Source organism: Saccopteryx bilineata, chromosome 2 (genome assembly GCF_036850765.1).
Source record: "Saccopteryx bilineata isolate mSacBil1 chromosome 2, mSacBil1_pri_phased_curated, whole genome shotgun sequence".
NCBI classification, from domain to species: domain Eukaryota; kingdom Metazoa; phylum Chordata; class Mammalia; order Chiroptera; family Emballonuridae; genus Saccopteryx; species Saccopteryx bilineata.
In genome coordinates this window covers 346,965,730-346,988,195 of record NC_089491.1, presented here as the reverse complement: position 1 = coordinate 346,988,195, position 22,466 = coordinate 346,965,730, and the positions used below count along the sequence as shown (strand labels likewise).

Genomic DNA, 22,466 nt, shown 5'->3' with positions numbered 1-22,466 from the left:
TTTATCTATCCCCCACGTCTTTTTCTGGGCATGAAGTGCACTGCTCAAATGGTGGGATCTTGATAACATTATACGGAGTGCAATAAGTAAATCAGAAAAAAACAAGAACTACATGATTCCATACATTGGTGGAACATAAAAACGAGACTAAGAGACATGGACAAGAGTGTGGTGGTTACCAGGGGTGGAGGGAGGGAGGACGCAGGAGGGAGGGAGGGAGAGATTTAGGGGGAGGGGGAGGGGCACAGAGAAAACTAGATAGAGGGTGACAGAGGACAATCTGACTCTGGGCGAGGGGTATGCAACATAATTTAAAGACAAGATAACCTAGACATGTTTTCTTTGAATATATGTACCCTGAATTATTAATGTCATCCCATTAACATTAATAAAAATTTAAAAAAAAAAAAAGTACACTGCTCACAAAAATTAGAGGATATTTCAAAATGCACTTTCTGAGATCAGGGAACCTGCAGATACTCCAGTACTTTCAGCCTTTTTTGTATAGTGCATTTCCACCAACGAAATAAAAGTTGGCTTTGCATCTCATTTGCATAATTGAACTTTCTTTGACTTGTCTGTTTTTCTGATGTTCCTGTTTAATCCAAAATCAAATGCTTTTTCTTAATCGCTTCATATTCATTTTGAAATATCCCCTAATGTTTGTGAGCAGTATACTACACTCAAACTGATAGTCCCATTGGGTCCATTAGAGATGTTAAAACGTGGACTCGACATACACCTGAGATTCCCGGCAGGGACTGCCCTTTTACCCATCCGGCGCTGGGGTGGGAGTGGGGCTCCCAAAGTTTCGGAAAGTCGGCGCGTTTCCTCCATCAGGTCCTTCGCCTGGTTCCCCGGAGTGGGACGCTGGGGTCCCCCGGCGCCACCATCTTGCAGAGGGTTCAGCCGGCCTGGGCCCACGCAGCTGCATCTGCGCGTGGCCCGCGCCCGCCCGGCGGCGTCGACTCTTGCGGCCCAGGCGAGGCTGGTGGCCGCCCCTCCCCCTCCGGGTGGCCCTCGCGGCCGCGGGGACTCAGGGCCGCGGGCCGCGAGCGTACAGGCGTGCGGTCCTTCGGGCTGCAGGGGGCGCTGTGCGCACCCTCGGGCCCGGCCGCGAGCGCAGCTCTTGTTTAAAGGGCCGGCGAGGCACGTGGCTCGGACGCAGCTCGCGGCCGCGGGCAGAAGCTCCGAGGCTGGGCGGCTCCGCTCCGCCTCCGCCGCCGCCGCCGCCTGCGCCGCGCCGGGCCCGACAGGCCGGCACGAGTGGAGCAGCAGAGAGAGGGACGCGGGCAGCCATGGCTGAGGCGGCGCCCGACCGGGTAAGCGCCCCAGCGCGCGGACGCGCGGACCGGCCAGGCCGCTGCCGCCTGGACTCGCTCGCCGCGCCGGGCCATTTGCCCGCGCCCGCGCCACGCTCAGGCCGAGCAGCGGGCGGCCCAAACGCCAGGCCGGGCAGCGGGGCGCGGCGAGCGGCCCCAACGCGCCCGGCCCGCTTTCCAGGAACTCTTCAGGTGACAGGTCTTGCACTGGAGCAGAGCGGCCAGCCCCCCATCCATTGTCTCATTGGAGGCCCAGCGGCCCCGAGGCGGGCGGGCCGGGCTGGGTCCCCAGCTTCGTTGGGTTTTGACAACCCAAGTCTGAGGCTCAGGGAAGGGACCGGCCCAGGGTGACTCATGCAGTGAGGCCAGGCCAGGGCTTTGGAATGACACCCCCTTTTTAGGTACCCAGTATTCTACTTTTACCTAGAACTAAGGTATTGAATGCAAACTGTTTACAAGCGTGATTGAAGGATGTTTTTTGTTGGTGGTGGTGTTGTTTTAAAGATTACTTTAGCACATGTTGGTTGGTAAGGTGCTCTATGTACCGACTGGAGAAAGCAAGTCCTCTTTGCCTGTTCGGACACAATAGAGACACACTTGTAAAGAGAGCTCTGTAAATGGTGTCTACTATTACCAGTGCATATCAATGAAGTTTTTGGAACATCGATTTTTCTGCATGGTTCTTAAGGAGGAATTCCCTCACCCTCCCCTTGCTTTAAGTCTCCCTGAGTGCCAGGGAGAGATAGGGGTGGCAGTTCTGTAGGTTTACGATCCTGTTTGCTGGGGCGGAGGTGGGGGGGAATGGCTTTTCTGTAACTGTACAGGTGACATCTTCAGCTCCGGCCTAGCACAGGACCCCTCCCTCAGCGCTCTTTCTGACCTTTCCTACCCACCCGCTTTTTTTCCAGCATCACCTGAGATTCAAGAAGAGCTCTCAGGCCCTGGCTGGATAGCTAAGCTGGTTAGAACATCCTGCAGATACACCAAGGTTACAGGTTTGATCCTTGGTCAGGGCACATTTAAGAATCAACCAATAGTGCTCGCTTTGGCAGCACATATACTAGAATTGGAACGATACAGAGAAGATTAGCATGGCCCCTGTGCAAGGATGACACGCAACTTCGTGAAGTGTTCCATATTTAAAAAAAAAAAAAAAAAAAAGAATCAACCAATGAATGGATAAATGAGTGGAACAACAAATTGATGTTTCTAACTTCCTCTCTCTCTCTGAAATCAATAAGTTAAAAAAAATAAAGTTAGTAAATATAAATTTTAAAAAGAAAAGAAAGAAAAACTCCCAAACAGGACTGACTTGCCCTCCACTTTTGTTAGCCCATGGGTATCACTCTTGTTTATTGTGACTATTTCTATACAGAAATTTTCTCCTGGAGAAGGAAATGAGAAGCATGTAATTTCTATGCATCCCCATTGTACCTTAGTAATGACAGATGTTCCATAATTGTTACTGAGTGAATGTGTTGTTGAATTGTTTAGTCATTCATTCATTCAACAGGTATTAATTGAGCATCTACTGTGAGTGGGAAACAGAGCTGGGGATACAACAGTGATGAGGACCTACACTCATGGAGCTTATGTTCTTATAAGGAAGCCAAAATCCAGGCAGACACACAGAGCTGTGACAGGTTATTGGTGCCATAAAGGAAGGGACTAACAGCCCTATTTTAGATGTGTGGGTCTGTGAGGGTCCTTGTGAGGTGATGTCCAAGCTGGAGGTTTGTATGAGCGGAAGCCAGGAGTGTGTACAGGTGCAAGGAGAGCCCATGCCAAGATGAAGGAGAGCGGGCTGTGCTCTAGAAGCCTGAGGACTCCAGGGCAGCTGGAGAGCTGTCTGTGCCCAGGAGGAGGAGACAAGGTCAGGGAGGTGGGCTGCAGTCTGGAGAGAAGTTCAGGTTTTATTCTGGGTACCCTGGGGAGCTGAGCAAAGTGTATAGCGGGGGAGGAGGAGGAAGGGGGGAAGCCAGTTGGGTGGAGTTGCAGCAGCTCAGGTGACAGATGAGGTGGCTCGGACTAGGTAATGGCAGGGGTGAGGGGAGAAAAGAGGATGGATTTGGATTTGAGATGATTTCAGAGGTCAAAGGGTAGGATTTAATGATGGTCAGACCCAGATGGATGTGTGAAATGTCAATCCGTCACTCCAACAAGGCTTTTAGCAAGATGAAATGGGACTGAGGCCGTCATACATGCTCAGGGACGCTTGTCATGGGGCACCAGGGTAAGCCAAGGCCCTGCAGAAGCTCTTTCCAGGATGCTGAAGGACCGTGGAATAAAAGAAGTGGAACAATTGACCACCTGCACTATACATACTATCAGTACATCCCTGAGCCAGTCAGCATCCGCAACACGATCATCACGATCATCTTAGCGGTGTCCACACAGGGCTCACATTCACTGAGTAGCACAGGCTGGACATGGTGCTGAGTGCTTTTTACCAAATTGTGTAGTTAATTCTCACAGCCATGTTGTGTAAGTACTCTCATTCTTTCCATTTTCCCTGTGCGGAAGGGGTGTTGAAAGAGGTTTAAGACACCTTGCCCAAAGTGAGCCAGCTTGTGAGTGGTGGGGTTGCTAGTTGCACCCAGGCTGGCTGAGTGCAGAGCTCATGTTCTCTGTGCCTCATTCAGAGCCTGTTTCTTCATTTTAGTTAGTTTGTTTGTTATTCTGCAACAATACCATCACCTCATTTTTTTTTTTAAGATTTTATTTATTGATTTTAAGAAAAAGGAGAAAGGTTGGTTTGGTGGATAGAGCATCAGCCCGGCATGCAGACATCCTGGGTTTGATCCGCAGTCAGGGCACACATGAGAAGCAACCATCTGCTTCTCTCCCCAACCCTCTCGCCCTTCTCTCTCTCACTTCTCCTCTTGCAGCCAGTGGCTCGATTGGTTCAAGGTTGGCCCTGGGCACTGAGTGAGGATAGCTCAGTTGGTTCGAGCATCGGCCCCAGATGGAGGTTGCCGGTGGATCCTGCTCATGAAGGAGTCTGTGTCTGTATCTCCTCTTCTCTCTCTTTAAAAAAAAAAAGAAAGAAAAAGGAGAAAGAGAGAGAAAGGTGTGTGTGTGGGGGGGTTGGGTTCAAAGGCAGGGGAGGAGCAGGAAGCATCATAAGTTGATTCTCATATGTGCCTTGACTGGGAAAGCCCAGGGTTTTGAACCAGCAACCTTAGCATTCCAGGTCGACAGTGCTATCCACTGTACCTCCACAGGCCAGGGTGTCCCTTCATTTTAGAGGAGGACACTAAGATCCAGGTAGGAGGTGCCTGTCTTGAGACCACAGATACTCTCTGGCCATGTTTTTCTTCTGTTTCCCACTTGCTAATACATTGGTCCAGCCAGTGTCTCCTGTTCCTGAGGCTGGACTTGTATCTGACGTCTCCACCTCCCTATCCACCACGTGGCTGCCAAACTGGCCTTCCGGGTCTCAGATGGGGCTTTACCTGGGCTGGTGCCATTCAGAGGTTTCCTTTGGAGATGGACATTTCAATGATATAATTTGGATAACGTTTCTCTTTTCTCTTCTTGTGGACAGGCTCCAGAAAGGGACAAGCAAACTGGGGACAAAAGGCCTTCGACACCTTCTCCATCACCCCAGCCAGCTGCCGAGAAGAGCTCATACCTCTACTCCACAGAGATCACCTTGTGGACCGTGGTGGCCGCCATCCAGGCCCTGGAGAAGAAAGTAGACTCCTGTCTGGCCCGCTTGCTGACTCTGGAGGGACGGACAGGGACAGCCGAGAAGAAGCTGGCTGACTTCGAGAAGACGACCTTGGAGTTCGGGAACCAGCTGGAGGGCAAGTGGGCCGTGCTGGGGACCCTGCTGCAGGAGTACGGGCTGCTGCAGAGGCGGCTGGAGAACATGGAGAACCTGCTGAGGAACAGGAACTTCTGGGTCCTGCGGCTGCCCCCGGGCAGCAAGGGGGAAGTCCCCAAGGTAACCTGGGCACCTGGGGTGGGACAGCCCGAGGGGCTGTGCCTGTAAGTGCAAGTAAGTGTGCATGATACCTGTGGTTCCAGGTGCCCGTGACCTTTGATGACGTGGCCGTGTATTTTTCCGAGCTGGAGTGGGACAAGTTGGACACTTGGCAGAAGGAGCTGTACAAGCACGTGATGAGGGGCAACTACGAGATGCTGGTGTCCCTGGGTAAGGCCGCATGGTAGCACCTGGACGCCTGCCCACAGATCGGCCTCCTGCAGCCTGTCTTTGCCCCGGCTTCTGTTCCTCTGGTGTCTCTGCACCGCCATGGTTAACTGGGTTACAGGTATCCGGTCCTGGCCTCACTCTCCCTCTCTCCGTTCTGTACAGATTATGCCATCTCCAAGCCGGACATCCTGACCCGGATGGAGAGGGGAGAGGAGCCCTGTCCTGAAGGCCTGTGGGGCCAGGAAGAGGGAAGAGAGAGCGAGGCAGCTCACCCAGCGAGGTTGGGAGCTGGTGAGTGGGAGCAAGGGGGCTCGGGCAAACTGAACCGTCCCCGTTCTCCTGGGCTCCCTGGCCCCCGAAGCAAGCCCTGTCCAGGCTGGTTGGTCAAGCATGAGGCCAGGATCTTTGCCGTAAGAGCCATACAGTTTCTGTCTCTGTGCAGGAACAGCAGTACTCCTCTCACCAGGTGGTTGCGAGGACTGAATGCTGTGGCCAGCTTTGTAAAGCTGAGCGTTTTGTAGTAAGCGGGGACTTACTACTAACAGTAATAGGCTGCCTGACCAGGTGGTGGTGCAGTGCAGTGGGTAGAGCGTCGGCTTGGGATGCGGAGGACCCGGGTTCGAGACCCCGAGGTCACCAGCTTGAGCGCGGGCTCATCTGGTTTGAGCAAAAAGCTCACCAGCTTGGACCCGAGGTCGCAGCTCGAGCAAGGGGTTACTCGATATGCTGAAGGCCCGCGGTCAAGGCACATATGAGAAAGCAATCAATGAACAACTAAGGTGTCTCAACGCACAACAAAAAACTAATGATTGATGTTTTCATCTCTTCGTTCCTGTCTGTCTATCCCTGTCTCTGACTCTCTCTCTGTTTCTGTAAAAAACATAAGTGATTAGTCTCTTGTTAGTAATAAAAATAACTTTTAAAAACAAACAAACAGTAATAGGCAGCGTTGCCACCACCTCCTGGTTCCCCTCCACCTCTGCTCCCCACTCTCCCCACTGTAACCTGCAGCTCCAAGGCTCAGAAGGAACATACGGGCTTCCCTTTGAGGAAATGGAGTCTCTCACAGGAGGAGCCTGGGGCCGACTTTGTCCCCATAGCTGGTGTGTATAGGACATTGGTTCCAAATCTGACTACATAGCAGAGCTATTCTTTGCTTGGGAGCTTTTCTTTGTTTAATAAAAAATTTAAAAATAAATGAGAGTAGAGAGGATAGTACAGCAAACCTCCAGAATATCACCCCAATTTCCCAGTGATTAGGAGTTCACCACGTTGGCTTTATCCATCTCTTTTCCCCCTTAAATGTAACTGAAGAACTTCTGTCTCTGGCTGCTTCTGCTTAGCATAATGCTTTCAAGGTTTATCCAGGTCGTACTGCATATTGATACTTTGTTTCTTTTTTTATTGTGGTCAAATACACATAACAGAAAATTTACCTTCTTAACCATTTTTAAGGGTGCAGTTCAGAGATCTTATATACATTCATGTTTACAACCCTCACCACCATGCATCCCCAGAACTTTTTTTCATCTTGTAAAACTGAAATTCTGTCCCAGCAATTTTCAACCTTTTTCATCTCATGGCGTACATAAACTAATTACTAAAATTCTGGCCCTGGAGCCAGTTGGCTCAGTGATAGAACATCAACCCGGCGTGTGGAAACCCTGGGTTTGATATTGGGTCAGGGCACACAGGAGAAGTGCCCATCTGCTTCTCCACCCCTCCCTCTTCTCTCTCTTCCCCTCCAACAGCCTTGGCTGGAATGGTTCTAGCAAAATTGGCCTCAGGCATTGAGGATGGCTCCATGGCCTCACCTCAGGCGCTAAAATAGCTCCAGTTGCTGAGCAATGGAGCAGTGACCCAGAAGGTCAGAACATCACCTGGTAGGGGGTACTTGCTGGGTGGATCCTGGTTAGAGCACATGCAGGAGTCTGTCTCTGCCTCCCCTCCTCTGACTTAATTAAAAAAAAATTCTGGAGCACTGCAAAATATATATGTTGTATTATATTATACATATTTACTTATTATTAGTTCTAACAGTTGTTTTGTGGAATTTTTGTGGTTTTCTAGGTATATTAGATCATCTGTAAACAAATGATTTTCTTCTTTTCCAATTTGAATGCCTTTGATTTCCTTGTCTTGCCTAATTGCTCTGGCTAGAACTTCCATCACTTTGTTGAATAAAAGTGGTAAAGGAGGACATCCTCGCCTTTTTCCTACTCTCAGAGGAAAAGCTTCCCCATTAAATATGGTGCCCACTGTGGGTTTTAAATATATGGCTATTATGTTGAGGTAGTTTCCTTCTATGCTTCCTTTGTTGAGTGGTTTTATTAAGTGAAAGTGTTTAATTTTGTCAGAAGCTTTTTCTACATCAGTTGAGATAATCTTGGGTTTTTTTCCCTCTTCATTCTGTTAATATGGTGTAATCCATGGATCTAGTTTTATATGTTGAACCGTCTTTGCATTTCAGGAATATACTCCATTTGGTCATGGTGTTTAATCCTTTTAACATGCTGCTGTTTTGGTTTGCTGGTATTCTGTTGAGGATTTTTTGCTTTGATGTTCGTAAAGGAGACTGATCTGGAGTTTCCTTGGAGTGTCTGCCTGGCTGTGGTAGCAGTGTGGTTCTAATGGTACCTTTCTTTTTTTTTTTTCTGAAGCTGGAAACGGGGAGAGACAGTCAGACAGACTCCCGCATGCGCCTGACCGGGATCCACCTGGCACGCCCACCAGGGGTGACGCTCTGCCCACCAGGGGGCGATGCTCTGCCCCTCCGAGGCGTCGCTCTGCCGTGACCAGAGCCACTCTAGCGCCTGGGGCAGAGGCCAAGGAGCCATCCCCAGCGCCCGGGCCATCTTTGCTCCAATGGAACCTCGGCTGCAGGAGGGGAAGAGAGAGAGAGGAAGGAGGGGGGGGGGGTGGAGAAGCAAATGGGTGCTTCTCCTATGTGCCCTGGTCGGGAATCGAACCCGGGTCCCCCGCACGCCAGGCCGACGCTCTACCGCTGAGCCAACCGGCCAGGGCCTAATGGTACCTTGGTACCTTTCTTATTATGAGAGTGGTTGCATATCTTTTTATTAGTCTACCATTTTAACTTATTCTTTGAGATGTTGGTTCACCTCTTTTGTCCAAGAAAGCTTTATAAAAATAAGACTCCCTTGGCCCGCCCAGAGCTACTGAAAAGAATCTTGGGGGTGCTTCCCTGAGGGGCCTTATACACCAGCTGGTTGGAGGACTTGGGGTTGGGAGTCATGGTTGTAGTGTTCTGAGCCAGGAGTCCTGAAAAAGCTAGTTCTTTGGTTGGTTGGCCCTATCGTGTGACCTGTCTGGTGCTATTCGATAAGTCACCATGCTGCTCTGTCTCCTTCTCTCAGACGTGGAAGCTTTAGCCTAGAATATAGTCACTGGATGACCTGTGAAGTCCACTTAATTGTCATACCTTGTGTTTGACCTGATGTCCCAGGTCCCTGTGCCTGCATTCAGCCATTTCCCACAGGCTTGTGGCTACCCGGGGGAACGCTATGTTGTCCTCAGGGTCACTGACTTGTACATCCCCACTCTCCCCCCTATCAGAGCACATTCCGAGCTCGGTTAGGGCTGACCCAGAGGGACCGAAGGAAAATCAGGCCCCCGAGCGTGAGAGAGACTCGGGAGTGGAAGGAACCCCTCCTGGCACGGGCACTGGCACGGGCACAGGTGAGTGAGGGCCAATGGCGGCAGCGGGACTGGGCTCCTGGCCGCAGTACCAGTAGCGGTTCTGAGACGAGGGTGGGGGAGGAGGCTGGGACCAGCTGGGCTGAGTGGAACAGGCTTCCCGGGAAAGAGGTCACACAGACAGGCATAGAACAAGAGTCGATTTTGCAGGGAACATAAGGCATTTCAGCGGGAGGAAATAGTCTGAGCAAAGGTGTAGATTCCTCAGTGTATTGAAGGGAGGCATACTGGTCTGGCGAGAGTGAGGGGAAGAGCACATGAAGGCAGGGGCCAGGCTTCTCACAGTGGGTACACTAACAAGGACACACATGTCACACACGTGGTGCGAGGCCGGCCTGTGTGCTCCTCAGCAGGGTCCTCTTTCTGAAGCCTGTGAGCTTGGTGGCGTCAGTCACCCTTCCCAGTGTTCTCCGTGTGCTTCCATTGGAAGGAAATTGCTGCCCAGCCTTCCATAAGCACGCAGTCTGAGTCAGAGAGCACTAGCCTAGAGTTTGGCAGCTAATCCAGAGCCTTGCTTTCTGTCTTCACACTGCACCCTGCTGCCTCAGCCTCCCTTGGGGCCTTCCCACAGGCCTGACTTTCCAGACTCAGGGATCTTTCTCTCCACTTATTTCCATGCATCTCCCACTGAATATGGGCTCCCTGAGCTGGGAGGTGACACCCCCACCCTTTCCCGTGTTCCTCCTTCCCAGCCACTGTGTAGGGAGAGAGAGGACCCTCTTGTCCCTGTTCTGTCACAGACCTGGCACTGTGCCCCAAGGACCTCCCCAAACCCTCTGTCCTTTTGAAACCCATCAGACTGACACGTGGGTGCAAAGGACCAGTTGTGGGTACTGGGGGGCGTGGCCTCTGAGGCAGGGCTGCAGCCTCTGGACAGAGCAGCCCCTCTTCCTGGGAGGTTCTGGAGCATGTTCAGGGCCTGCTGGGAAGTGGCTGCATCCCCCTGTTCCCCTGCAGGGGCCGGTGTTGGGAAGGGGTCGCACTCACCAGCTTCTCTCCCGCAGGACCCCCAGCCAGCACCAGCACTCTGTCCTCAGTTAAACAGGAGGGAGAGTCCTCAGATGGGGATTCCCCAGCCTCCCCTCCCAGGGACATCCTGCCCAGCATGGGGCCAGGTGAGTGCAGGGGAAAACCCCTGTGACCACAGCAGAGTCTCAGAGGGGCTTGGGGTCTCTTTGGGACTGGACTGGGGGTTTCCTCCTAAGGGGTCCCTTCCTCACCCCCTAGGTATTATTTCCCTGGGACTCTGGGGACCCAGATCCTTTGTGGTCCTGGTCTGCCCTCGCCGTGGTCCAGCATGGCTACTGTTGAGAAGCAAGCTGTCTGCTGCCGTGGGATTTGTGGTCTGGTGACAGAAAAGCCTCCTGGCCGCCATGGAGTGGCCCAGGCTCACGGCCTCCAGTGTCACACAGCTTGTATGTGGTGGCCTGCAATTTAAATTTAGTTGCCACTTAGAATATTTGCCTTTTCTGTAAACTGGGCTGATACTGATGAGCAAGAAAAAGAATGTGATTATTGCCTGTGCTGGCCTCGGGGCAGGTTTTCTGTCCCAATAGAGAGGGCCCAACTCTCCCCTGGTTCAGCTGTGTTAGAGCAAAGGTGAGATTTGGGTCCCCCGTGGGGTCGTAGCGTGGTCCCACGTGCAGAGGGGCTCTCATGAACAGATCTGGGGGCCTTGGCCTTCGCAGAGAATAGAGCCTGAGACTTTCCCTAATCCCTAAATTCAGGATTACCATGGTCATCCATGAAATACATCGTTTTACTCCCAAGTTTAAATGAATCTTATAAAGTCTTAATACTTCTGTACCTATGGGACTAAATACCAGTGGGCCATTTCTAATAGAAATAAAGTTCTCTCCTGAGATATCCGTGAGCTGCAGGGAGTGGAAAACCCAAGACCTGCCGTGGAGCTGCCCCGCAGGTCACCAGTGAAGGGCTCTCCTTGCTCCGGCCTCCCAGCTCGTGCTTTAAGTTCAAGCTTCAGCGAGAACAGAAATTACTCTGGCTCGAGACTTTGGAAGTTGCTCATAAAGGGCTGAAGATTTTCATTTTAATATGCAGAGGGCAGGGTGCATGGTCACCCGTTGACGAGACCTTGTGGTCTAGCAGCTAAAGGCACCGGGTGCTGGGGGGATGGTCAGAGAAGAGAGAGGTGGGGGGCTGACTGCTGAGACCAGAAGTAAGTCAGGTCGGAGAGCTCCAGGTGGGGCTCATAGTCAGGACACCCCTTCCCAGCGTGAGGGGTTCCTGGGGCCTGTTGCCTCAGCACCCCCCTCCCTTTTCGCTGCTGTGTTCTGACAGCTCCTTTGACTCAGTCCCATCTCAGGGTCAAGTGCAGCCCCCACTGAGTCCCAGCTGGGAAGCTCAGGCCCTCCTGGTTCCTGCGTGTCACAGAGATCACAGTGGTAGGCGCTCAGTGTGGATTTGTTAGCTGGATGAGCAGCTCTGAGTGTGGCTGTCTCTTATCTGTCTGGAGGCAGTCGGGGCCCACAGGGTTCACTGTCATCCAGATAGCAGAACTAAAGTCATCAGAACTCCTGAGGGTCCAGGGTTCTGCTTATCCTTGGCCCCTTCATTTTCCCACCTGTATGTCTCCCGCTGGTCTGACCCCTGACCTCTGGGCTCCGGGGCTCAGTGTTTTGCAGCTTTGTCTTTAGCTTGGCTTATAGCCATAGGCTACCTGACAAACAGACTGAGTGACATTGGGAGGCAGTGCCTGTGGATGGGGCTGAGTGAAAAGGTCACCTGCCCCCAGCCGTGAGCCCTGCAGGAGACAGGGTTCAGTGAAGGCAGGAGTGGGCGGTGGCTGGAAGGCCAGATCTGGGTAGGGGCCCTGGGTGGGCCATGGCCCTCAAGAAATCCACGGGGATTCCCTTCCGCAGGCGGTCCTGGTGGTGTGGTCATCAAGACTGAAGAACAGTCTGAGGACGAGATGATGCCGGAGCAGCTCTTCCTGGGGAAGACCCCCAGCCCGACCCAGAGTACAATCCCCAAAGGGCCCAAGAGCAGGCCTGGAGGCCCTCGCCGCCGGCTTCATCCCCAGGGAGTGCCCCGGGTGCAGGCCGGGGACGCTAGGCCGGCAGGGGTAGTGGGGGAGGCACCCCGCATCCTACCCCGGCGGCGTGAGCGGACCTTCCCCTGCCCTGACTGTGGCCAGAGCTTCCGCTTGAAGATCAACCTGACCATTCACCAGCGGACGCACGTGGAGGAGGAGCAGCGGGAGGCGCGGGACAGCTCGCCCACCGGGTGGGAGGAGGCTCACTCCACGCTGGAACCCGGGGAGGTGGTGGTGCCTGGGCCCGTCATCCGCTGGCTCCCAGAGGAGCCCGAGGACCACCGCTCCCTGGCCGTCAGGTCCTTCGTGGGGCGGAGGCCAGCGGCCACCAAGGTGTACCACTGCAGCGAGTGCCTGCGCTTCTTCCAGCGGCGTAAGAGCCTGCTGCTGCACCAGCGCCTGCACACGGGTAACAGCCAGGGCTGGCCAGCCTGCCCCTACTGCGGCAAGGCCTTCCGCCGGCCCTCAGACCTCTTCCGCCACCAGCGCATCCACACGGGCGAGCGGCCTTACCAGTGCCCCCAATGCGGCCGCGCCTTCAACCGAAACCACCATCTGGCCATCCACATGCAGACCCATGCGCGAGGCCAGGCCAGCCCGCACTTCGCTGCTTCCTCCGCCCACACGGGGAGTCCAACCCGGCCGCGGCCTCGGCCCCGGCCCCGGCCCAGCCTCTCCGAGGAGGGCTGACCGGGTAGGAGTCCCGGGCACCGGCAGGACCTTCTCTCCACCTGCGGGCCCTTCCACTCAGGCCTGATGCTGGGTCCTCATTCTGGGATGGCTTTGGAGAGATTTTTTTTTCTTCATTCAAACGGGAAACAGCAGCTTTTTTTGGTGACAGTGTAGGAGTGTGACAGTTTCCTCCCTGTGTCACTCTTTGCTGCCTTTTCTACATTCCTGACTTATAAAAGATCCTTAAGGCTTAGGAAATGCTAGGTTTTGGGTGGATGCCTTGGCAGGTTCCGTGGACAGGCAAGTGGACCAGAGACTTGGTTCCTGCAGCAGGGTCAGTGGGAGCACTCCTCCCTGGGGTGTCGCTCTGGTGCACAGGGGTCTGGTACCTGCTGCAGTGGGAGAAACAGCAGCGTGGATAGGGGGCCTGAAGAGAGGGCACTGGAAATTGGACTTTTCTACTTCGTTATTTTGAAACTCTTTATTCTCTCCTGTTAGAGCTTTTCTGGTGCTTTTTTAAGTTGTATGTGTTTGTGCAAAGGGGACCAAGAGCTCCTGAGGGGCAGGATTGTTTTGATGCCCACTTATGTGTGGGGATGGTAGAGAGGCAGCCCGGACCAGCCTGGGCGCTGATGGGGATGTCTTGGCTGCTGCCCTGGTGTCTTCCCAGGTGTGTGTGCCTTGGCCCAGAGCGATTCCCAGTGTTCCCGGTCCTGCCCGCTGGGCGGGTATTGATTGACTTTGGTTATCAGTAGAGAAGGGGAAACTGAAGCCCAGAGTCTCAGTGTTCAAGGGTGTGTGGGCTCCATGCCTGTAGGTCACCCCAGGGGGGCTGCCTCAGGAAGCTCCTGAGAGAAGAATCTGGTTTGGGTGAGGCTGGTCAGCCAGCTGGATGGTTTGTCATGTTAAAGGAGAGGGCTGTCTCCCAGAGCGTCGGCTGTTAGACTGGGAGATCTGGGTAAATCTTTTAGCCTCCTCCAGCCTCACATTCCGTTCCTTGTTTGTCAAAGTGAGGGAATGAGCCCAGTGCTCCCTACCTCACCTTAGGGTCGTCAGGATCATAAGAGATGAAGAGGCAACCGGACAAATTAGGAAGCCTGGTTTCATCCATCCTTTCAAGTTCAGGGCCCCCTCTCTTCCAGGTGGATCTCCAGGCATTCCCTTAGTTAGACTCCGTCAGGAAGGACCTTTATTTTCTGGAGTGAGGGGAAGGTCCCATGAGTGCACAGTGAGGATACTTTCCCATTGGGCTGTAACCCCGGGAGTCTTTTGTCTTTTCAGTGGGACAGCCCTTCCCAAAGCAGTGAGATTCACACTGGAAGTTCAGGTGATCACAACGGGCCTCACGAAGTCCTGACAGCAGCTAGCTCCTTGTGCTTCTTCCATCACACCACTGTGGCTGCCGACTACAGACCAGCCTTCAGGTTGAGGGATTTTGAAGCTGGAGCGATGGTTCCTCGCTGTCTTGATCGTCTTGTCTGGCCGGCACTATGTGAAGTGGACCGCATTCAGGCCTGCACCCAGGTGCCCCGGCCCCTGGCTGTGCTGCTTCCTGTTGCCCCTCTGACCTTCACACCTCTCCCAAAGTCCTGAATGTCGCTTGGAGCAGGTAGTAACATTGCCGTCTTCTCGGGCATGAGTGTGTATGTGATCCAGTGACAGCTCAGCTGAGCTCCCCTGGGTGTGGGGAGAAGTGCCACCCGTCTACTGTGGATTGTGCTAGTCTGCTCCGGCCTCCCTGCCCCTTCCCCGGCCCCTCCAGGAGCCCCACAAGGTATGGCTGTCAGCAGGTCCTCAAACAGGATATGGTGCAAGGGGAGCTGCTCTGAGCTTAGCCCTCCACTGCAAGAGTGGTCTGGGGTTTCCTGGGGATGCCTCAGGGCTCAGAGTCCTAGGCCTGTTTTGCTAATGCGAAATGTCCTGTGTCAAGACAGGCACTCTTAAAAGCCAAACACGAGAAATTGCAAGGCGCTAGCACCCCCTTTTCTTCTCCAAAGCATTAAATGTGCCAAGCCCCAGGTGAGGCCTTGTGAGTTCTGACATCAATAGATGTTCAAAGAAAGTTCTTGACCCTGAAATGAGTTGGGAGCCCACATGGTGCAGAAGCAGAGCCGACCTCTGAGACTCGGGAGGCTGGAACCTGGTATGGCCTGAGACTCGCTCCCAGCTCTGGGTCTTGGTCTCCTCATTTGTAAAACAGAGAAGGGTTAAGGTGCTGGTGTTAAAGGCCCTCAAGTACTGAGGCGGTGGCAGGCCTTGACCATGTCAGGGCTCAATAAATAAGTTGAACTTTGAGTGTGCACATGACCTGGTTCCGGCTCTTCTGGGTGGGCTGCTACGCACTGGCCCAGGGTGCTTGCCCCAGTCCCAAGGGAGCGCTGCTTGGGAATGGGACCGGGTGCCCAAGAGCACACTGAGGGGAAGGGGTTTTCTGGAAAACTCCTAGGCTGAAATAGTAGTTTGCGAGCGCATTAGTGTCCTGGAAAGTCTGGGCCAAGGTTTCTCACTTCCTGTCTCCTGCTAGGCTGTGTTCCTGGGTGAAGTGGTTGGTTAAGAAATTGATGAAACTCATATTGCTGTTCTGTGGTGGAGCTGGGATTCAAATCCTTTACATTCTGTTCATTTAATATTGCTTATTATAATGCTTTGTTCCTCTTCTATTGCTTCAAGGTTCTTCTCGTGGGGGCCTTGTGGGGTCAAGTGTCTGCTGTCTTGACATTCTTCCAGGAGGTGTCTGTTTGGAGGTCTGACCAGTGATGCCTTGGAGGAAGTTTGCCCCATTCTAGAGCATTCTGACCTTCCTGTAGCTGGGAACGGGCAGCCTGGACCCCTCTCCTTGTGGCTGACTCACCTCTTTATGTCTAGTCACAGGAATGGTCTATGGGGAGCCCAAATACAGTTCGCAGAGACTTCCCTCTGGCCATCTTGGCTGCCATGCAGACCACGGAGTGAAGATGGCATTCCCAGGCTGACTAAAGAGCTTGGAGAGACAGACAGAGACAGAGAAGAAGCTGGCCAGCTGTGAAAAGACAGTGGCTGATCTCAGGAACCAGCTGGAGGGCAAGTGGGCCGTGCTGGGGACCCTGCTGCAGGAGTACGGGCTGCTGCAGAGGCGACTGGAGAACACGAAGAACCTGCTGAGGAACAGGAACTTCTGGGTCCTGCAGCTGCTCCCAGGCAGCATGGGGGAGGCCCCCTAAGTACAGGAACTGGATGGAGGTGGAGGGTCCTACTTGGATTCAGCGGGGGCCATAGACTCAGCGGAGAAATGGCATGTGGCTATGAAAGCCTGACCTCGGCTTCTAATGCCAGTAAACAGGTGACTTTAAAGGGCTTGAAAAATGTCAGAAGAAAAGTATGACACAGCAGAAATGTCTTCTGTGGCAGGTGGAGTGAGATTGGCTAGGAGGAGTGTGACTGCCCATTACTCCGAATGACCTCTGAGTGTGAGGACTGGCTCAAGTAGGGACCATCACAGAAGATGTGTATGGATCTAGGCGAGGGGATGACCCAGGAGCCCTGACCCTGGGTCCTTTCAGCCGCTGATCCCTGCCGTTTATCTGAAGCAAACGCAATGGAGATGCTTTTGTGTTTGCTCAGCATTTGACCAGCAGTGTCCTCTGTTTTGGGAATGGGGAGTAGAGACGAGCTGATTTGAGCTATTTTCTGAAATGGCTGTAACTCACACTGGCCCGGGCGCCCTGTACCTCCAGGTGCCTATGACTGTTGAAGGTGTAGCCATGATTTCTCAGAGCCCAGAACACTGGGGGAAGGAGCTCCACAAGCTTGTCATGAAGGGAACCATGAGACACCTGTGTCCTTCAGCAGGAGGTGGGCCCTAAGTCCTTGGTTTTATTCCTTTCATGAATCAAATGAGCTTTGTCAATCTGAGGGCTGCAAGCACTTTGAGATCATTTGATCAGCTCTCTGTCTTCAGGCATGTAGAAGTATTTTTAACATTTTTAGATATCATGGAATGAAAGACAAAGAGGTTAAATGACTGCCAAGGTCTCATGGGGACTATGAATTGGCCTCTGCTCCTCCTGGCCCACCCCTCTCGGGGCACCAGGGGCAGCTCTGACTCACACATCTCTCACTTGCTAGCCCATTTGTTTCTGGGGAGCTGGGGCCACCCCTAATTTACACTTGCAGCCATAGGGCTCCTGGAGTTGTACTCTGCATGCTGTGAGTTCTCAGACACTCCAGCTGAGTGTGGACATAACTTTAAGGGTGCCCCAGGCCCAAAAAACGAGGTCCAGTCCTGCAGTGTGAAGTTTGTCAGGCTGAAGATATAGCACAGGTGTGTGCACGTGCATGCTTGTACAAGACATGGTTAGACTTGCTGTTGGCAGTGACCCCACTCCCTGTGACCCCAGCTTTCATACCCGAGCTCTTCCACTGCTGTGAGCAGGTGCAGCGGGATTTCTGTCCATCTTCCCCTCCTCAGGAGGCTGCGGCCCAGAACAGAGTCCTCGACTTCCCTTCGCCTGGCCACGAAGGTTCCTCTTCCAGAAGAGGGTCCCAGTGTGCTGGGCCTTAGGAGACGGGAGTGGGGGGACACATGGAAGGGAGGACAGGAAGGTAGGCCCGTGCTGCAGAATAAACAGTGGACCACACTGACAGCTGACTTCCACATTTGCCTGAAGTGGCTGTAACATCAGCACAGGGAAACCTACTTCTGGGCCTCAGTTTCAACATCTATCAAATGAAGTGGTTGGACTAAGGGTTCCTCATCTTTCCTGGTTTCCACTTCTTCCCCTGTGAGGGCAGCAGGATGGGAGCCTTCCATCTGGCCTCGTCACCTGCACTGCCGGCTTGGTGAGGGTGGGAGGCTCAGGTCTGCCCCATTCATCCCATGGTGGGGCATGTGTTTGATCCCTGGTCAGGGCACATACAAGAATCAACCAATCAGTGCGTAAGTGGAACAACAGATCAATGAGTCTCTCTCTCTGTCTCTAAAATCAATCAGTTAAAAATAACAAAATAATACCATAAAAATTTGCATGCTAAAAATATCTTGCATGCAAATTCTTAAATCTTAAGTTAATATCTTTATCTTCCTCCCAAATTACATAAACACTTTAATTCTTATGACCCCATTCCTTATATATGATTGTTAACCAGTATTTTATATTATTTACCAGTATTTTAGTTTTATCTTTTAAAAAACTTTATGGACATTAATGTTGTATTATATGTTCAATGATTAAAATAATTTTTCCCCATTGATTTCAAAGAGAGTGAGGGAGAGAGGATGGGGGAAGAAGGGAGAGAGAAACATCAACTCGTTTCATTAATTATGCACTCATTGGTTGCTTCTCAAATGTACCCTGACTGGGGTGCACTGGGACAGTGCTGGATCCACTGAGCCACCCAGCCAGAACCTGGTCAATGAATTTTATTTAATTTTTTAAGAGTTTATTGATTTTTACAGAAGCAGGGAGACAAGAAGTAGTTGTTTCATTCTAGCTTTTTATTGATTGCATCATTGCATGTGCCCTGACTGGGCAAACTCAGGGCTTTGAACCCGCAACCTCAGTGTTCCAGATCAGCACTAGGGCCAGGCAATGAATTTTAAATTTCTTACATATCTTACAATTTCCTTGTTCAACATTCCTTGTACCTCAGACCTCCCATCTGGGATCATTTTTCTTTTTTCTAAAAGTGTATATTAAAATTTTTCTTTTAAGTATATTATTTATTTAAAATTTTCTTTAGTGAGAGTCTGTGAGTAGTAGACTCTCAGCTTTTGTCTGTTCTTGAAGAATAGTTTAGCTGGGAATAGAATTCAGAGCTGACTTATTTCCTCTCAACCTATGAAATGTGCATTGCACTGTCTTCTGGTTTCTCTTGCACCTGTTGAGAGGCTGACTAGCATCCAACTGGTGTTCATTTGTAAGTGATCTCAGATTTCTCTCTGGCTACCTTCAAAAGTCAAAGTCCTCAACCTCATCCAGGAGATCAAGTCCACACTGGAGAAAGGTGACCCGGTGAGGGGAGAGTGGGAAGATCAGAGAAAGGGGACAAACTCATCACTTGAGCAGAGCTGCCCTGCTCTGGGCGGGAAGGGCCTCCTCAGCTTCTTCACCCTTTGCAGGAAGACTCAGAGATCAGATTCAGAAAGAAGAAGGAAACTGGAACTCCTTTCCAACTTTTAGGGACTAAAATGCTAGGGGGCACCCAGATTTGAACTGGGGACCTCTTGATCTGCAGTCAAATGCTCTACCACTGAGCTATACCCCCTGCCATACCATTAAGGCTCAATGAACACCTTTTACTGTGTAGCCACACCCAGAGCTTCTGTCCCAGGTGCCCCTTCCTCATGGCTTGGCTGAGCTGCCAGACCTGCTTTACTGCAAACTTGTCCCCACATCAAAGGGAGCAACAGGTGCCCTCCTCCCACAGTTCCACAGCCTCTCACCCCTAGTCCCTGGAGGAGGGCATAACCTGGGGAGCACCCCTGACAGCTGGAAGGAGCTGCAGTCATGTCTCTGTTGTAGTTTTGATGTTGAGCATCTGAGACCAGACTCAGAATGCCCGATGGCCTGACCACGTATGGGGCACCTCAGAGACAGAACACCCATCGACTGGACACGGATCAGAGCTCTGCACAAAGCCACACGTGAGCATGCGGGCTGACCACTCTCCTGTGCCCCAAATCTCCGTATAGTCAACCCTTTAACTGCTGGGGGAGAGGAAACATTTGAAGAAATGATTGTCTCCAGGTCCACCTTTCTGTCCTCTGCTCTGCGGTGCTGGTCTGGGCTTCTGTAAACCAGGCTTCTCCTTTGCCAGGTGGCTTCCTGGTTGATCCTGCCAATAGGGTTCCAGAAGGACATGGAAGATTGTGCATTGCCTACCTGGAGCCTAACAGAAGGATGGCCATAAAGGTGTCATTTCATAGGCTCTAGCCAGCCACCGCCTGTAAGGAGACTAGAGTATGGTTGTCATAGAATTGATTTTGTCAATCCGGTTAAAGAAGGAAAAGAGGACTCTCAAAGGGGGCACCCGGATTTGAACCAGGGACCTCTTGATCTGCAGTCAAATGCTCTACCCCTGAGCTATACCCCCTTTTGCCAATAGTATGTAGCTAATAAAGTTCTTTATTTCTCTCATACGTGGGCTGTTGATTTCAATTCACCAGAGAGCTGTTATTAGCCCTGCTCAACTGTACTTGCAATTCTTACACCATAACTATTCTTTTTTCCCAGAAAGGCAACCTCTCTTGTTGGCATCAGCTTAGAAAGCAACTGAAGGCTGCTTTTGAGGCAACAAAGTCTGGACCTTGTTTTGTATATCAGGCAGAAGATGAAATCCAAAAGGAAATTGATACTTCATAAGCAACTACTAGACTGTTCTTCACTTCCTTTTCAATTGAGATTACTTTCAAGTATCCACAGTGTGGTTCCAAAACAACCTCCCCCACCTCCACTTCAAATTCTGCGTATGTTTAATACATTTGAACAACAGTTCTTATTTCAGCGTTTTGTCTCGGGTATCCTGCCCTCATGCTCACTTCTTCCTGTCTTAAGCCATCCCCTCCCATCCATGATGACCTACATCTTGAAACTTTGTTTCTTTGGCTTTCTATCTTATCACCAAATCAGTGTCTTTCTTGTGCTTCCCCAAGAGGTCCAGAGGCTTGGTAGATTCTAGGAGAGGTATGTCAGGATCGATGGCCGAAGGACTCTATTAATTAGATACTACTGCATAACAAAATACCCCAACAACTAGCAGCTTCAACTGATAGGTACTGTATCCTCCAGTTTCAGAGGCTCAGGAATCTGGGATTGATTTAGCTGGGCAATTCTGGTTCAGGGTTTCTCATGAGGTTGCAGATAAGACATCAGCTGGAGCTGTTCATCTGAAGGTTTGACTGGGGCTGGAGGAACACTCACATGCTGTTGGAAAGAGGACTCAGTTCCTCACTGGCTGTTGGCAGAAGGCTGTCATTCCTTGTCACATGAGCCTCTTCACAGGGCTGCTTGTATCCTCGTGACATGGCAACTGGCCTTTCCCAGTGTTAATCTCTTTAAAAAAACCCTCACAGACACACCCAGAGGAGAGTTTGACCAAATATCTGAGCACCACATGGCCCAAATTAACATGTAAAACCATCATATATAGTAAGTGTGTATTTAGTTTGGTTAAGAACTTGCCAGACTCTTTTTCCAGAGTGGCTGTACCATTTTACATCCTTATTGCTATATATGAGTGACCCGTCTTTTTCTGCATCCTCACCAGCACTTGATGTTTCACCTTTTGTATTTCAGTCCTGCTGATAGGTATGTGGTGACATCTCACTGTAGTTTCAGTCTGCACCTCCCTGATGGTAATCATGTTGACATCTTTTCGAGTGCTTATTTTCCCATCCGGATATCCTCTTTGGTGAAAAATATGTGCTCATGTCTTTGTTCCATTTTCTAATTGGACTCTTTTGTTGAATTTGGATAACTTTATATATTCTAGGTACAAGTTCCCCTAAATTCTTTTATGTTCATGTCTAAGTATCCATAAACAATATTCAGTATTCTGTATATGTTTTTAAAACCCGAATGGCTGAATGTATAGTTCTGCATCTTAAATTCTTCTGCACATGGAAAAATAAAATTCTTCTGCACATGACATCATGTCTTTGAAAGCTGTCTGTGCCACTTTTGCATCTGGTACATTGGACTCGTAGGACTCGAGGAAATAAAAGCAACCTCATCTTTGCCTCTCATCGCTGTCCCTTCATATTCTGTTGGTGACATATTTCTTTTGTCCAAGTGACTTTAATGATCGTTCTGAGGTGACAGAAAGCCAATCTCATGCAATAATTAATACTCAGAAATTGATTTCAACTTCTTTTCTCCTCTAGAAGTGAGTGAGTTGGGACGTGGTTCTTTGTCTCTCTTCCTCCACCCACCTATATGTGCTCCTAGCGTTTAGGGTGGGGAGAAGGAAGGGAAGGAGGAGAGGGAAAGAAGAATAAGGAAGGTCTTACTAGGATGAGTACTGTAGTAAGATAGATTTGCTTTGTCTGCACCGGTGTTTGAAGTTACTCCTGGGGCGTTTCCATGGGATTCCTCCGAGGCCTCCATTGGGAACACTCAATTGCTTCTGTGACCTGGCAATGCATTTTTGCTAGATTGGCAAGATTTTTGGATTCAGCTCGCAGATGACCCTTGAACCTAATCGATGATTGGGGTCGGCTTTGGAGAGAAACCAAACCCCCGCACCTCCCTCTCTCTCCGTCTCAGTAGAGTGCCCCCTTCCCTGTCCTCTCTCCATCCATTTCCAGCTCACTCTGCGTTTCCACCTCTATCTCCGCCCCTCTCCAGCTCTTTCAATTCGCTTTGTTCTGTCTCCCACCCTTGATCCCCCAAGGGAGTGCAAGGATCCGTCCATAATAGGCAACAGCTACCTGGCAGTCAGGCTCGGGCTCTTCCTCAGGTACTCGCAACTCCGGTGGATCCTGCAGGCGGCGTTCGCTCCTCCCGACTGCAGGGGGCGCTGTGGAGGGCGGAGTGTCGGCCGGCCGCAAGTCCCAGCGTGCACCGCA

General features: G+C 51.5%; 1 protein-coding gene and 3 non-coding genes across 4 annotated transcripts; 2 read left to right on the top strand and 2 right to left on the bottom strand.

Moving 5' to 3' along the window:
- The first annotated feature begins 1,163 nt into the window (after positions 1-1,163).
- ZNF783 (zinc finger protein 783) lies at positions 1,164-21,527 on the top strand. The gene is made up of 7 exons (XM_066262550.1): positions 1,164-1,322; positions 4,870-5,271; positions 5,355-5,481; positions 5,644-5,772; positions 9,055-9,177; positions 10,200-10,310; positions 12,078-21,527. The coding sequence occupies exons 1-7, from the start codon at positions 1,299-1,301 to the stop codon at positions 12,938-12,940; spliced, it is 1,779 nt and encodes a 592-aa protein (XP_066118647.1). The 5' UTR covers positions 1,164-1,298; the 3' UTR covers positions 12,941-21,527.
- LOC136327879 (U6 spliceosomal RNA) lies at positions 2,359-2,465 on the top strand. The gene has a single exon (XR_010729938.1). It is a non-coding gene; the product is annotated as a U6 spliceosomal RNA (small nuclear RNA).
- Positions 19,094-19,165, bottom strand: TRNAC-GCA (transfer RNA cysteine (anticodon GCA)). Its single transcript has one exon. It is a non-coding gene; the product is annotated as a tRNA-Cys (tRNA).
- TRNAC-GCA (transfer RNA cysteine (anticodon GCA)) lies at positions 19,922-19,993 on the bottom strand. Its single transcript has one exon. It is a non-coding gene; the product is annotated as a tRNA-Cys (tRNA).
- Positions 21,528-22,466: the final 939 nt, after the last annotated feature.